Here is a 13,870-nt window from a genome sequence, read left to right on the forward strand (position 1 = left end):
GTGCACTGTACTCACACAGTGACACTCTGTTGGCTGTGTGCACTGTACTCACACAGTGACACTCTGTTGGCTGTGTGCACTGTACTCACACAGTGACACTCTGTTGGCTGTGTGCACTGTACTCACACAGTGACACTCTGTTGGCTGTGTGCACTGTACTCACACAGTGACACTCTGTTGGCTGTGTGCACTGTACTCACACAGTGACACTCTGTTGGCTGTGTGCACTGTACTCACACAGTGACGCTCTGTTGGCTGTGTGCACTGTACTCACACAGTGACACTCTGTTGGTTGTGTGCACTGTACTCACACAGTGACGCCCTGTTGGTTGTGTGCACTGTACTCACACAGTGACGCTCTGTTTGCTGTGTGCACTGTACTCACACAGTGACACTGTTGGCTGTGTGCACTGTACTCACACAGTGACACTCTGTTGGCTGTGTGCACTGTACTCACACAGTGACACTCTGTTGGCTGTGTGCACTGTACTCACACAGTGACACTCTGTTGGCTGTGTGCACTGTACTCACACAGTGACACTCTGTTGGCTGTGTGCACTGTACTCACACAATGACACTCTGTTGGCTGTGTGCACTGTACTCACACAGTGACACTCTGTTTGCTGTGTGCACTGTACTCACACAGTGATGTTTCATGCATGACATGTCCTCTACTCCTTAGGGGGAAGGGCCAGTAGCATGGTTAGCCTCTGCCAGGGCATCAGCTTTCTGTGTGTGTGTGTGTTAACTTATTGCATAATATGAAATTGCCTAGCGTAATCCACCTGCAACACAAACCGTTAGTAAATAGCTGACACACTGGCAAGGAAGACGTGAGCCTAGTTGCTAATATTTGTGTTGTGTATTGTTTTGGCTTTGGTTTGCAGACAGTTCAGACAGATTTTATTTTTATTCTGTCCTTGCCTATTTTTGTGTTCAGTCTTAGCAATTAAGGTTTGATACAATGTTAGATTTCCCTGTTTTACGCCTAAGACTTAACACTAAGATAATGTTGTTGGTTCTGTTTCCATCTAGGAGGAAATTCTAGCCCTTAAGATGCTGTGCTTCATACATCATTTTTTATGATTGATTTAGCCTTTGTCATGTTTTCAGCTGAAGACACGTCCTCCTAGTGTTTTCTGTGGCTTTTATGACTCATCATCCGCAGCACCATCTGGTGATGCAGTGGTGCTCAAACAACAGATTAGATAGCTTGTTTTAGCCTTGTGTGACGCTCAGGTTGGCTAGGCTCAGTTAGTCTATATAATATTTTGTTACAATCTTCTCAAACCTAAAAAGATTTGCTCAGCTCTGCATTAGGGCTGGGCGGTTACCATATTTTACTATATACTGGTATTGGTGCACGGACCGGTTTGGGTTTTTGCTTTACCTCCTATAAAGGTATTTGAATGTTTGGTTTGTTAAATGTTATACGCTGTGTGTAATGTCCATTTGTATAGTTTACTAAGCTACTTGAGTCATCCCTCTCCGCTTCCTCTCTCCATGCCGCTTTCCACACAGACCTAGTCCCACCCCTTCCCTCAAGGAGAGCATTTGTTGTTGCTTGACCACGAGACACTTTCGTTCAGTCTGCATGGTCAATGCAGCACATGCAACAAAATCGCATGGAAATGCAGGAAATTATTTTAGGTTGAAGTTAAATTGAACATTATAAAACAATCAGAATGGAGAAAGACCCATTGAAATCATTTAGAATATATGTGTTTCCACCCTAGGGTCACACACTACTCATAAAGCAAATGTACAACTTTTATTCATCAAAAACATGAAATACCGTCAAAATTTGAAAAATACCATGATATGATATTTTGCCCATATTGTCCAGCCCTACTCTGCATTCCTCTATATTAGTTTAAATGATTGTGTTTGTGTGTTGTGTACCTCTCTTTCAATTAATGTTAAGTAGTTGAAGAGCTGTATCGGGAGTGTGATGGATTACCTTTATGTGTGTGTATCCTCTCTCTCTAACCCATCATCTCTCTGTGTGGTGTAGGAGTTAGAGAGCAATGTGGATGGCTGGACTGATGACCTCACCTCTCTGTTCCTGCTGAGGGATTCTCTGGAGGGCGTGGTCAGTGCTGATGACCTCACAGTCCTGCAGGACCGCCTCCAGCTGCTGCAGCGCCAGTGGGAGGAGATCTGTCACCAGGTAGACACACCTGGCGAGCACACACACACACCCACAGTGGGAGGATATACACTATCGTTCAAAAGTTTGGGGTCACTTAGAAATGTCCTTGTTTTTGAAAGAAAAGCACATTTTTTTGTCCATTAAAATAACATCAAATTGATCAGAAATACAGTGTAGACTTTGTTAATGTTGTAAATGACTATTGAAGCTGGAAACTGCACATTTTTTTATGGAATATCTACGTAGGCGTACAGAGGCCCATTATCAGCAACCATCACTCCTGTGTTCCAATGTCACGTTGTGTTAGCTAATCCAAGTTTATCATTTTAAAAGGCTAATTGATCATTAGAAAACCCTTTTGCAATTATGTTAGCACAGCTGAAAACTGTTGTCCTGATTAAAGAAGCAATAAAACTGGCCTTCTTTAGACTAGTTGAGTATCTGGAGCGTCAGCATTTGTGGTTTCGATTACAGGCTCAAAATGGCCAGAAACAAATACCTTTCTTCTGAAACTCGTCAGTCTATTCTTTTTCTGAGAAATAAAGGCTATTCCATGTGAGAAATAGCCATGAAACTGAAGATCTCGTACAACGCCGTGTACTACTCCCTTCACAGAACAGCACAAACTGTCTCTAACCAGAATAGAAAGAGGAGTGGGAGGCCCCGGTGCACAACTGTGCAAGAGGACAAGTACATTAGCGTCTAGTTTGAGAAACAGACGCCTCACAAGTCCTCAACTGGCAGCTTCATTAAATAGTACCCGCAAAACACCAGTCTCAACGTCAACAGTGAAGAGGCGACTCCGGGATGCCAGCCATCTAGGCAGAGTTGCAAAGAAAAAGCCATATCTCAGACTGGCCAATAAAAAGAAAAGATTAAGATGGGCAAAAGAACACAGCCACTGGACAGATGAACTATGCCTAGAAGGCCAGCATCCCAGAGTCGCCTCTTCACTGTTGACGTTGAGACTGGTGTTTTGCGGGTACTATTTAATGAAGCTGCCAGTTGAGGACTTGTGAGGCGTCTGTTTCTCAATCTAGACACTCTAATGTACTTGTCCTCTTGCTCAGTTATGTACCGGGGCCTCCCACTTCTCTTTCTATTCTGGTTAGGGCCAGTTTGCGCTGTTCTGTGAAGGGAGTAGTACACGGCGTTGTACGAGATCTAAATCAGCCATTTCCAGCTTCAATAGTAATTTACAACATTAACAATGTCTACACTGTATTTCTGTTCAATTTGATGTTATTTTAATGGACAAAAAATGTGCTTTTCTTTCAAAAACACTGACATTTCTAAGTGACCACAAACTTTTGAACGGTAGTGTATGTCAGCAGGTACACACACACACACACGCACGTCATGAACCATAACTCACCTGGCACATCTACAATGTGTTCAGCACATCCTAAATACAATTGGATATCACAAAATTGGGGATAATGAATACAAATAATACTAGAGTGTCTGACTGTGTATCTCTATAGTCAATGCTTTACCACCCAGCCTAGACTTGAGTGTCTCTGGCCCTGCTCCCTCAGATACAAAAGTCATCTAATCAGTCTGTGCCCAGATCATTACGCATTATGTTAAAATAATCAGTGGGCTATATATCTGTTACACATTGTTAGCTTGGCCTGAGTGTGCATGGCTCTTTAGCACAGTGAATAGAGACACGGCAGTGGTGTCTTAACTGTGATGAAGTCCATATGCTGTGTGTTCAGTAAGCATATCTATTGCTTATGTTCCGGACGTCACTCACACACAGTGTCATTGTGCCTTAGAGATAATGTAAGGTCGGGGTTAGTTTGGTTCCGGCAGAGAGGATATGCATAGATAACTGCACAGGGCTGGGAGCTTGGCATGCATTGTGGTTGCTGTTTCAAAGAGTTTTAATTGACTCCAGATATTGTCTTTTTCTTCTGCGCCCTCCTCCTCTGACCCCCCACCCCGCACCCCCCTCCTCCCCTCCATAGCTGTCCCTGCGCAGGCAGCAGGTGAGTGAGAAGCTGAATGAGTGGGCAGTGTTTAACGAGAAGAACAAGGACCTGTGTGAGTGGCTCACCCAGATGGAGAGCAAGGTGTCTCAGAATGGAGACATCAGCATCCAGGAGATGATCGAGAAGCTGCGCAAGGTGATTACACACATTACACACACACTCACAAAGACATAAACATGACATATAAATACACACTCATTCATACATATTCATGATCAAAACACACAACAATACACACACTCACACGCACACACACACACACGCACACGCAGACACACACACTCTCTCAATCTCGATCTCATACCTTCTCACAACATCCTTTTGCAATCCCTCTCTCCCAGGACTACCAGGAAGAGATCGGTGTGGCCCAGGAGAATAAGCAGCAGCTGCAGGTGATGGGGGAGCGCTTGGCCAGGGCCAGTCATGAAAGCAAGGCTGCAGAGATACAACACAAACTCAGCAAGGTCAGCGAGCGCTGGCAACACCTGCTGGACCTCATCGCTGCTAGGTGAGCATGAAGGGGATCTGGGTGCAATGTGGGTGAGTGGGGAGATTAAAGTTAAAGGATCACTTTACAAAAAATATAAATGTTAGTATTTTTTCTTTAGTCTACTGTTGTCCCACTCCCAAATGTGTTGATGATGTTGTACCACACACACACACACAAACACACACAAATTATTTTGTGTCGAGGTTCTGGCTAACATGCTAACCAGACCGGACACATCGCATGTGTGAGCGTCGCAAAATAAATTTAGAAATCCATGTTATTCAATTATTGCATCCACACTGCTCGGGTGCACCAACGAGTGTCTGCGATGCCAAGGGCTAAAATAGAACTCCTTTCTATTTCTGACGCAGATCACGCTGAAAGTCCTGCCTCTCCCATCTCCTCATTGGTTATACCCACGTGGGTGATTGAAAGACGAACTGTTTTTCCGGTTGTCGTGGTAATACTATGAAAGTTTAGATGCCGATCACCGTATAAGTTCAAAGATGAAAAAGCCTGGAAGGAGGAGAGATGACTAGAAACGATTTGGTTGGCCGTTTTATGTGTGGATTAATTGTCGGAGTAGAGGACCTTATGCATTTCAGGTAAAATAACTCAATGTTTATATCCCAGGACAAATTAGCAAGCAACAGCAAGCTAGCTAAATAGGCCAAATTAGCTAGCAAGTGCAAGCTAACTAGCTAAATTGCCATACATGTTTAAGGCTTTTCGACCTGTCCCCAAATTAATGTCATTGGTTCAGAGTTTGTTTTGATATTTTAACCTGCGTGTCGTGATTACGTTTGGTGTAGGGGGACAAAATACATTTATGCACGATAGCGCACGATGGCGCACGTGCACAGCCGGTTTGGGTTCCGTGTAACAGCGATAAACTGCACGCAATAAAAAATAGAGTCGCACACTCTATATATAAACACCCAGTAAATTATTGGGTAAACCACCAACGTTTTGGCATCACTGTGCCTTCTTCACTGTGCCTTCACTGTACCCTCTCCATCATTGTGCCTCCCACAATAGCAATCCGGACATACCCCAACCAAAAACCACTGTGCCTTCACTGTGCCTTCTTCATCATTGTGCCTCCCACAATAACAATCCGGACATACCCCAACCAAAAACCCTGGATGAACGGAGAAATCCGTACAATGCTGAAAGCCCGTACTGCAGCATTCATTGTCAGCAGAACGAACGCTGATGACTCGGCGGTGCGTTACGTGTACAAGGTGAGCAGGTACGACCTCCTCACATCCATTTGGGATGCAAAAAGACAATACAGACTCAAACTTTAATTAATGTTCAACAACTCAGACTCGCAACACATGTGGCAAGGACTATGGACTATCACGGAGTACAAAGGCAAATCCAGCTGTGTGGTGCCCACCGAAGCCTCCCACCCAGATGAGTTTAACACATTCTATGCTCACTTTGAGGCAGACAACACCAAAGACTCTCGCTGCTCCGTACGACTAGGTGCTTATACTCTCCGAGGCTGACGTGAGGAAAATGAGTGAATACTCTCAAAGCCGCTGGCCCAGATGGCATCCCTGGCCGCATCCTCAGAGTGTGCGCTGGCCAGCTGGCGGGTGTCTTTTTTGACATATTAAACCTGTCCCAGGCTGTAGTCCCCACCTGCTTCAAAGAGACCACCTTTGTCCCAGTCTCCAAGAAGGACAAGGTGACATGCCCTGTTGCACTCACCCCGGTCATCGTAAAGTGCTTTGAGAGGCTGGTCATGGCCCACATCAAGGCCAGCATGCCAGGCACACTGGACCCACTCCAATTTACCTACCACTCTAACAGATCCATGGAAGATGCAATTTCCATCGCTATTCACACGGCTGTAACACATCTGGACAAGAGGCACACCTATGTGAGAATGCTGTTTATTGACTACAGTTCAGCATTCAACACTATTGTTCCCTCCAAGCTCAACACCAAGCTCAGAACCCTGGGTCTGGATACCACTCTCTGCAACTGGATCCTGGACTGTGAGGATTGGCAACAACACCTCCTCCACACTGGGGCCCCCCAGGGGTGTGTCCTCAGCCCTCTGCTGTACTCCCTGTTCACCCACGACTGTGTGGTTTTGCACAACACCCAACTCTATCATCAAGTTTGCTGATGACACCACGGTTGTAGGCCTGATAACCAACAACAATGAATCAGCCTATAGGGAGGAGGTAAGTTAACTAGCATTGTGGTGTCATGACAACAATCTCTCCCTAAAGGTCAGCAAAACAAAGGAGTTAGTTGTCGATTTCAGGAAGCAGAGGAGGGAACATGCCCCCCTTTTAATTTTTTTATTTTATTTAACCAGGCAAGTCAGTTAAGAACAAATTCTTATTTACAATGACAGCTTACACCGGCCAAACCCGGATGACGCTGGGCAAATTGTGCGCGGCCCTATGGGACTCCCAATCGCGTCCGGTTGTGATACAGCCTGGATTCGACCCAGGGTGTCTGTAGTGACGCCTCAAGGACTGAGATGCAGTGCCTTAGACCGCTGCGCCACTCGGGAGTCAGAAAACAGAATGGAGACCAGTCAGAAAACAGAATGGAGACCAGTCAGAAAACAGAATGGAGACCAGTCAGAAAACAGAATGGAGACTAGAGTCACAAAACAGAATGGATACAAGTGTCAGAAAACAGAATGGAGACCAGTCAGAAAACAGAATGGAGACCAGTCAGAAAACAGAATGGAGACTAGAGTCAGAAAACAGAATGGAGACTAGAGTCAGAAAACAGAATGGAGACCAGTCAGAAAACAGAATGGAGACTAGAGTCAGAAAACAGAATGGAGACCAGTCAGAAAACAGAATGGAGACTAGAGTCACAAAACAGAATGGATACAAGTGTCAGAAAACAGAATGGAGACCAGTCAGAAAACAGAATGGAGACCAGTCAGAAAACAGAATGGAGACTAGAGTCAGAAAACAGAATGGAGACTAGAGTCAGAAAACAGAATGGAGACTAGAGTCAGAAAACAGAATGGAGACCAGTCAGAAAACAGAATGGAGACTAGAGTCAGAAAACAGAATGGAGACTAGAGTCAGAAAACAGAATGGAGACTAGAGTCAGAAAATAGAATGGAGACTAGAGTCAGAAAACAGAATGGAGACTAGTCAGAAAACAGAATGGAGACCAGTCAGAAAACAGAATGGAGACTAGAGTCAGAAAACAGAATGGAGACTAGAGTCAGAAAACAGAATGGCGACTAGAGTCAGAAAACAGAATGGAGACTAGAGTCAGAAAACAGAATGGAGACTAGAGTCAGAAAACAAAATGGAGACTAGAGTCAGAAAACAGAATGGAGACCAGTCAGAAAACAGAATGGAGACTAGAGTCAGAAAACAGAATGGAGACTAGAGTCAGAAAACAGAATGGAGACTAGAGTCAGAAAACAGAATGGAGACTAGAGTCAGAAAACAGAATGGCGACTAGAGTCAGAAAACAGAATGGAGACTAGTCAGAAAACAGAATGGAGACTAGAGTCAGAAAACAGAATGGAGACTAGAGTCAGAAAACAGAATGGAGACTAGTCAGAAAACAGAATGGAGACCAGTCAGAAAACAGAATGGAGACCAGTCAGAAAACAGAATGGAGACTAGAGTCAGAAAACAGAATGGATACAAGTGTCAGAAAACAGAATGGAGACCAGTCAGAAAACAGAATGGAGACCAGTCAGAAAACAGAATGGAGACTAGAGTCAGAAAACAGAATGGAGACTAGAGTCAGAAAACAGAATGGAGACCAGTCAGAAAACAGAATGGAGACTAGAGTCAGAAAACAGAATGGAGACTAGAGTCAGAAAACAGAATGGAGACTAGAGTCAGAAAATAGAATGGAGACTAGAGTCAGAAAACAGAATGGAGACTAGTCAGAAAACAGAATGGAGACCAGTCAGAAAACAGAATGGAGACTAGAGTCAGAAAACAGAATGGAGACTAGAGTCAGAAAACAGAATGGCGACTAGAGTCAGAAAACAGAATGGAGACTAGAGTCAGAAAACAAAATGGAGACTAGAGTCAGAAAACAGAATGGAGACCAGTCAGAAAACAGAATGGAGACTAGAGTCAGAAAACAGAATGGAGACTAGAGTCAGAAAACAGAATGGAGACTAGAGTCAGAAAACAGAATGGAGACTAGAGTCAGAAAACAGAATGGAGACTAGAGTCAGAAAACAGAATGGAGACCAGTCAGAAAACAGAATGGAGACCAGTCAGAAAACAGAATGGAGACTAGAGTCAGAAAACAGAATGGAGACTAGAGTCAGAAAACAGAATGGAGACTAGTCAGAAAACAGAATGGAGACCAGTCAGAAAACAGAATGGAGACTAGAGTCAGAAAACAGAATGGCGACTAGAGTCAGAAAACAGAATGGAGACTAGTCAGAAAACAGAATGGAGACTAGAGTCAGAAAACAGAATGGAGACTAGAGTCAGAAAACAGAATGGAGACTAGTCAGAAAACAGAATGGAGACCAGTCAGAAAACAGAATGGAGACCAGTCAGAAAACAGAATGGAGACCAGTCAGAAAACAGAATGGCGACTAGAGTCAGAAAACAGAATGGAGACCAGTCAGAAAACAGAATGGAGACCAGTCAGAAAACAGAATGGAGACCAGAGTCAGAAAACAGAATGGAGACTAGAGTCAGAAAACAGAATGGAGACCAGTCAGAAAACAGAATGGAGACCAGTCAGAAAACAGAATGGAGACTAGAGTCACAAAACAGAATGGAGACTAGAGTCACAAAACAGAATGGAGACTAGAGTCAGAAAACAGAATGGAGACCAGTCAGAAAACAGAATGGAGACCAGTCAGAAAACAGAATGGAGACTAGAGTCACAAAACAGAATGGAGACCAGTCAGAAAATAGAATGTGTCATCATGGTCAATGATTAAGTTGTGCATTTGATGCACTGTAAATCCCTATGAGGGGGAGGGAATGAACAGAGTTGCTGAGTTGGCTTTACTACCATCTTGCTCTTATGATGTCAGACAATCTCGTCTGAACGTTAGACAATAAAATAGAAACACAATGGTTGTGTTTCAAACACTTGTTGGTCGGACAGATTCAGTTGGCAATTGACATTAACTTCATGGCTATCTGTAAAACGACCTGAACGTTAGACAATACAATACAAACACTATGCTTGTGTACCTGTAAAACAACCTGAAGAACCCATCTATTCATATCTTCAACTGGTCCACTGCCTTCAGCTTTGATAATGGTTAACATGACATGATATACACATCACATTCTGCCACTCAGAAGTCATGAGAAGGGTGAGAAATCAGATGATGATTGAGCACAGGTGGAAAAGACATTATAAAATGAACAACCACACTATGGCCCATTGACATAGCAGTGGGAGAGAGCCATCGATTAAGAAAAGAACATGCCCCCCTGTCGAAGCAGATTGGTCAGACCACTGTGACCACTGTGTTTTGTCTCTGTTAAACTCAGCATGGTTGATGCCTCAGAAGATTAGTCCATCATGGTCTCCTCAAGCAAGAATAAAATCACACGTCTAAACTAAAGCAAGATAATCTGCTGCCAGGTATGTGAATGGATATAGAAGCTGTAAGATTGGATGACTCGCAATTAAGCACAAGCCGAGTTTGAGTGGGTGGTTTATTGATATTCTGCCTTATAGCAAAATGGGGAAAACAATATTTTCACTGTGAGTGAGAAAAATATGTTGTTGTACACTCCACCAGATGACAAACAAATAAATATGCAGAAATTGAAATATTAAATGTTTGGCAGCTACAATGGCAGTTATACACCAGTGTCTAAAATGTCAAAACTCAGAGAAAATGTGGTTTGGATAAACAATAAGTGACATAGAAAAATATATGTAAAAGACAAAAACAGAATTGATCAAAACATACCATAGTTTAAGACTTCAAATATCAAGAAGACACTTCACAGTATAGTTACCAGAAAAAAAACTTGATAGGTAGTTAAAAAATAAAAAGAATGGTGACTACTCAAAATGGTGCCTGAGGAAGGCCCGCTACATCATCAAGGACCCCACACACCCCAGCCAGGAGCTGTTCACTCCCTTACCGTTGGGCAGACGTTACAAGCCATCAGACTGCTGAACACTTGAACTTGACTGACCACCTGCACTGACTCTCTGCTCCTTAGCAAGCACACACACACACACACACACACACACACACACACACACACACACACACACACACACACACACACACACACACACACACACACACACACACACACACACACACACACACACACACACACAGATATACAGTCATCCACACACACATACACACGGATATACAGTCATCCACACACACATACACACACATTCATGCTACACACACATCACAACTTTGGCTACCAGACTCTTATTATGATTGCTAAATACTGCACAATTTAAACACTTGCCCCCCAAATCCATCTTCCCAAAAACACGCGTAAATATTGGACTATAAATTGTGCCTTCCTGTATTATACTTATGCTAAAATGTTTATTTTATTCTACAGCGCCTAGGGTTGCAAATGGAAAAGTATAGTACTGGAAACTTTCAAAGTTTACCAATAAACTACCTGAATTTTTATGTAATCTATCACAAGACATCTAGTGGCCCTTTTTGGGTACTCCAGATTATCACAGGTGTCTGTAATTATCTCTGGCCCTCTGTGTGGCCTTATGAGGCCTTATGGCATGTAAAATAAACTCAGTTTATTAGGTACCCCGTTCATAAAAATGGTTAACTCCTACAGACAGTGAGTCACGTGGCCGTGGCTTGCTATATAAAGCAGGCAGAGAAGAATTGAGGCATTCAGTACTGTTTGATTGAGCGTTAGAATGAGCTAAACGAGTCACCTAAATTACTTTGAGCGTGGTATGATCGTCGGTGCCAGGTGTGCCGTTTCCAGTATCTCAGAAACGGCCAATAACCTGGGGTTTTCACGCACGACAGTGTCTAGGGTTTACAGCGAACGGTGCAACAAACAAAAAACATCCAGTCAGCGGCAGTCTTGTGGGCAAAAACAGCTCGTTGATGAGAAGTCGAGAAAGCTAAGAGGAGGACCAGAAATATGCAAATAATGGCGCAGTACAACAGTGGTGTGCAGAATGGCTTCTCGGAACGCACAACTCGTCTGTCCTTGTCACAGATGGGCTACTGCAGCAGGCGACCACACCAGGTTCCACTCCTATCAGCTAAAAACAAGAAGAAGCGGCTCCAGTGGGCCATTCTACTTCGACCAACACTGGACATTTGAGGAGTGGAAAAACATTGTCTGGACCGACGAATCCCGATTACTGTTGCGTCATGCTGATGGCAGAGTCAGGATTTGGCATAAACAGCATGAGTCCATGGCCCCATCCTTCCTGGTGTCAACGGTACAGGCTGGTGGTGGTGTAACGGTCTGGGGAATGTTTTCCTGGCAAACGTTAGGTCCCTTGATACCAAATGAGCAACGTTTCCATGCCCCGAAGAATTCAGCCGCTTCTAAAGGCAAAGGGGGGTCCGACCCAGTACTAGATGGGTGTATCTAATAAACTGGCCACTGAGTGTATATGAAATAATTCAATAAGATGATTTTAAAATAAGTTGTAAATCATTATCCGAGATCAGTGAATGCCATTGGTGTTTTAATATGAGGGTTTCAGTAAATATCAAAAAGAGTGGTGAGGATGTGCACATCTATTGTGTCTATGCAGCTTGGGAAGTTTATTTTACTAGGCAAGTCAGTTAAGAACAAATTCTTATTTTCAAAGACAGCCTAGGAACAGTGGGTTAACTGCCTTGTTCAGGGGCAGAAGGACAGATTTGTACCTTGTCAGCTCAGGGATTTGAACTTGCAACCTTTCAGTTACTAGTCCAATGCTCTAACCACTAGGCTACGAAGTAATATGACATCCTGTAAATTCACAGCAATTCGCTTCCTCCTAGTGGAGAAGTCTTGAGTGAGAGGACGCCTGTGAGTCACATGACTAGAATAGCTGTGACTAGGTCTGTTGGTCTTGGTGTCAGGACAACAGGGAGGTAAAAAGAAAGAGAGCAAAAGAGCTCTCATGCCTTCCTCTTCTCTCCCCTCTTCCTCCCCCTTTCCCCTTCCTCTTGCTGAGCCAACTGTTCCCCTCTCTCTTTCCCTCCCTCTATCTTCCTCTGGCTGTTGCCCTCTGAGAATGTAATGGAGGGAGGAGGGGAGAAGAGGAGGGGAGAGGAGGGGGGGGCGGGGGGGGGCAGTGAGTGACCTCAGAGACAGCTGCAGACTTGTTCTATTCTGTCCGTCCCTTTTTCCACAAGGAAAACTGAAAGCAGAGTCAGTTTCTCACAAGTAGTTTCTCACAAGTATAAGAAAACCTTAAACATACTTTCATTTTGTCTCAGAAATGTGGAGTTTTTCAGCAGTTGGAGAAAGTATTTAGTAGTTTAACTTAGAGTGCTTGAAAAGAGAAGGAACTTTTCCCATTCCAGGAGTTCTCACAGAAACACTTGAACTTTTATCTCCTGTGCACACTGGCTCCGTGCACGCCTGCTGTGTGACATTCCATCCGTCTGCCTGCTCTGCGGCACATGGCTCTGACTGTAAGTCCTCTTTTAGCAACAGCAGCACTTGTCACTCTCAGGCACACACACACACACACACATGCCGTTTGGGCTGTCTTTTTTTAATACCTTTGAGAGCAGTTGACAAGTAACACCAGTGCCCCCCCCCCATGTTAACCCCCCTCTCCCGCCACTACAGGGGGTAAACTAGCTAGACTAAAGAAAGTCCCATTCGGAACACCCAGAAGAAAAAGAAGGGAGTTTAAACCATAGCTAGCTCCATAACGTTACTGTTTATTGACGTTAGCTTTGAGTTTGGACATTCCTGCCCCCATGGTTCTGGACTTGGGGACTGATAACATGGCAGGATGCCCAAGCGAAGACTCAGAGGATCTGCCGGAATGTGACTGTGATATCAACAGGCAGGCTTATTTTGGAGAATTGTGCTGGAATTGTTTTATCTTGGAAAATTACAATGGGGTTGTTTGGAATCTGGCTTGCATGTTCGTTTGCGCTATTGTGCAATTAATTAATCAAATAACTGGTTTTGGATAATAGTGTAAGAAGTTGTCTGCTGTCGGCTAGATACTGGAGCACTACAGTATTGCAGAGCTTTGTGTACTAGCAGAGTGTGGGAGGAGTAGGCTAGCTGTTGTTGACTGTTATAG

The 13,870-nt window shown here is 44.0% G+C and overlaps 1 protein-coding gene across 1 annotated transcript in view; it reads left to right on the forward strand.

Moving 5' to 3' along the window:
- Positions 1-13,870, forward strand: part of syne1a (spectrin repeat containing, nuclear envelope 1a) — a 205,172-nt gene that overhangs the window by 172,422 nt on the left and 18,880 nt on the right. Inside the window, exons 128-130 of the mRNA XM_082976172.1 lie at positions 2,015-2,170; positions 4,126-4,284; positions 4,491-4,657. Coding sequence (XP_082832298.1) covers positions 2,015-2,170; positions 4,126-4,284; positions 4,491-4,657 — 482 coding nt within the window. The remainder of the gene's footprint in view (positions 1-2,014; positions 2,171-4,125; positions 4,285-4,490; positions 4,658-13,870) is intronic.

This window comes from Salmo salar, chromosome 06 (assembly GCF_965601325.2).
Source record: "Salmo salar chromosome 06, fSalSal1, whole genome shotgun sequence".
NCBI classification, from domain to species: Eukaryota; Metazoa; Chordata; class Actinopteri; order Salmoniformes; family Salmonidae; genus Salmo; species Salmo salar.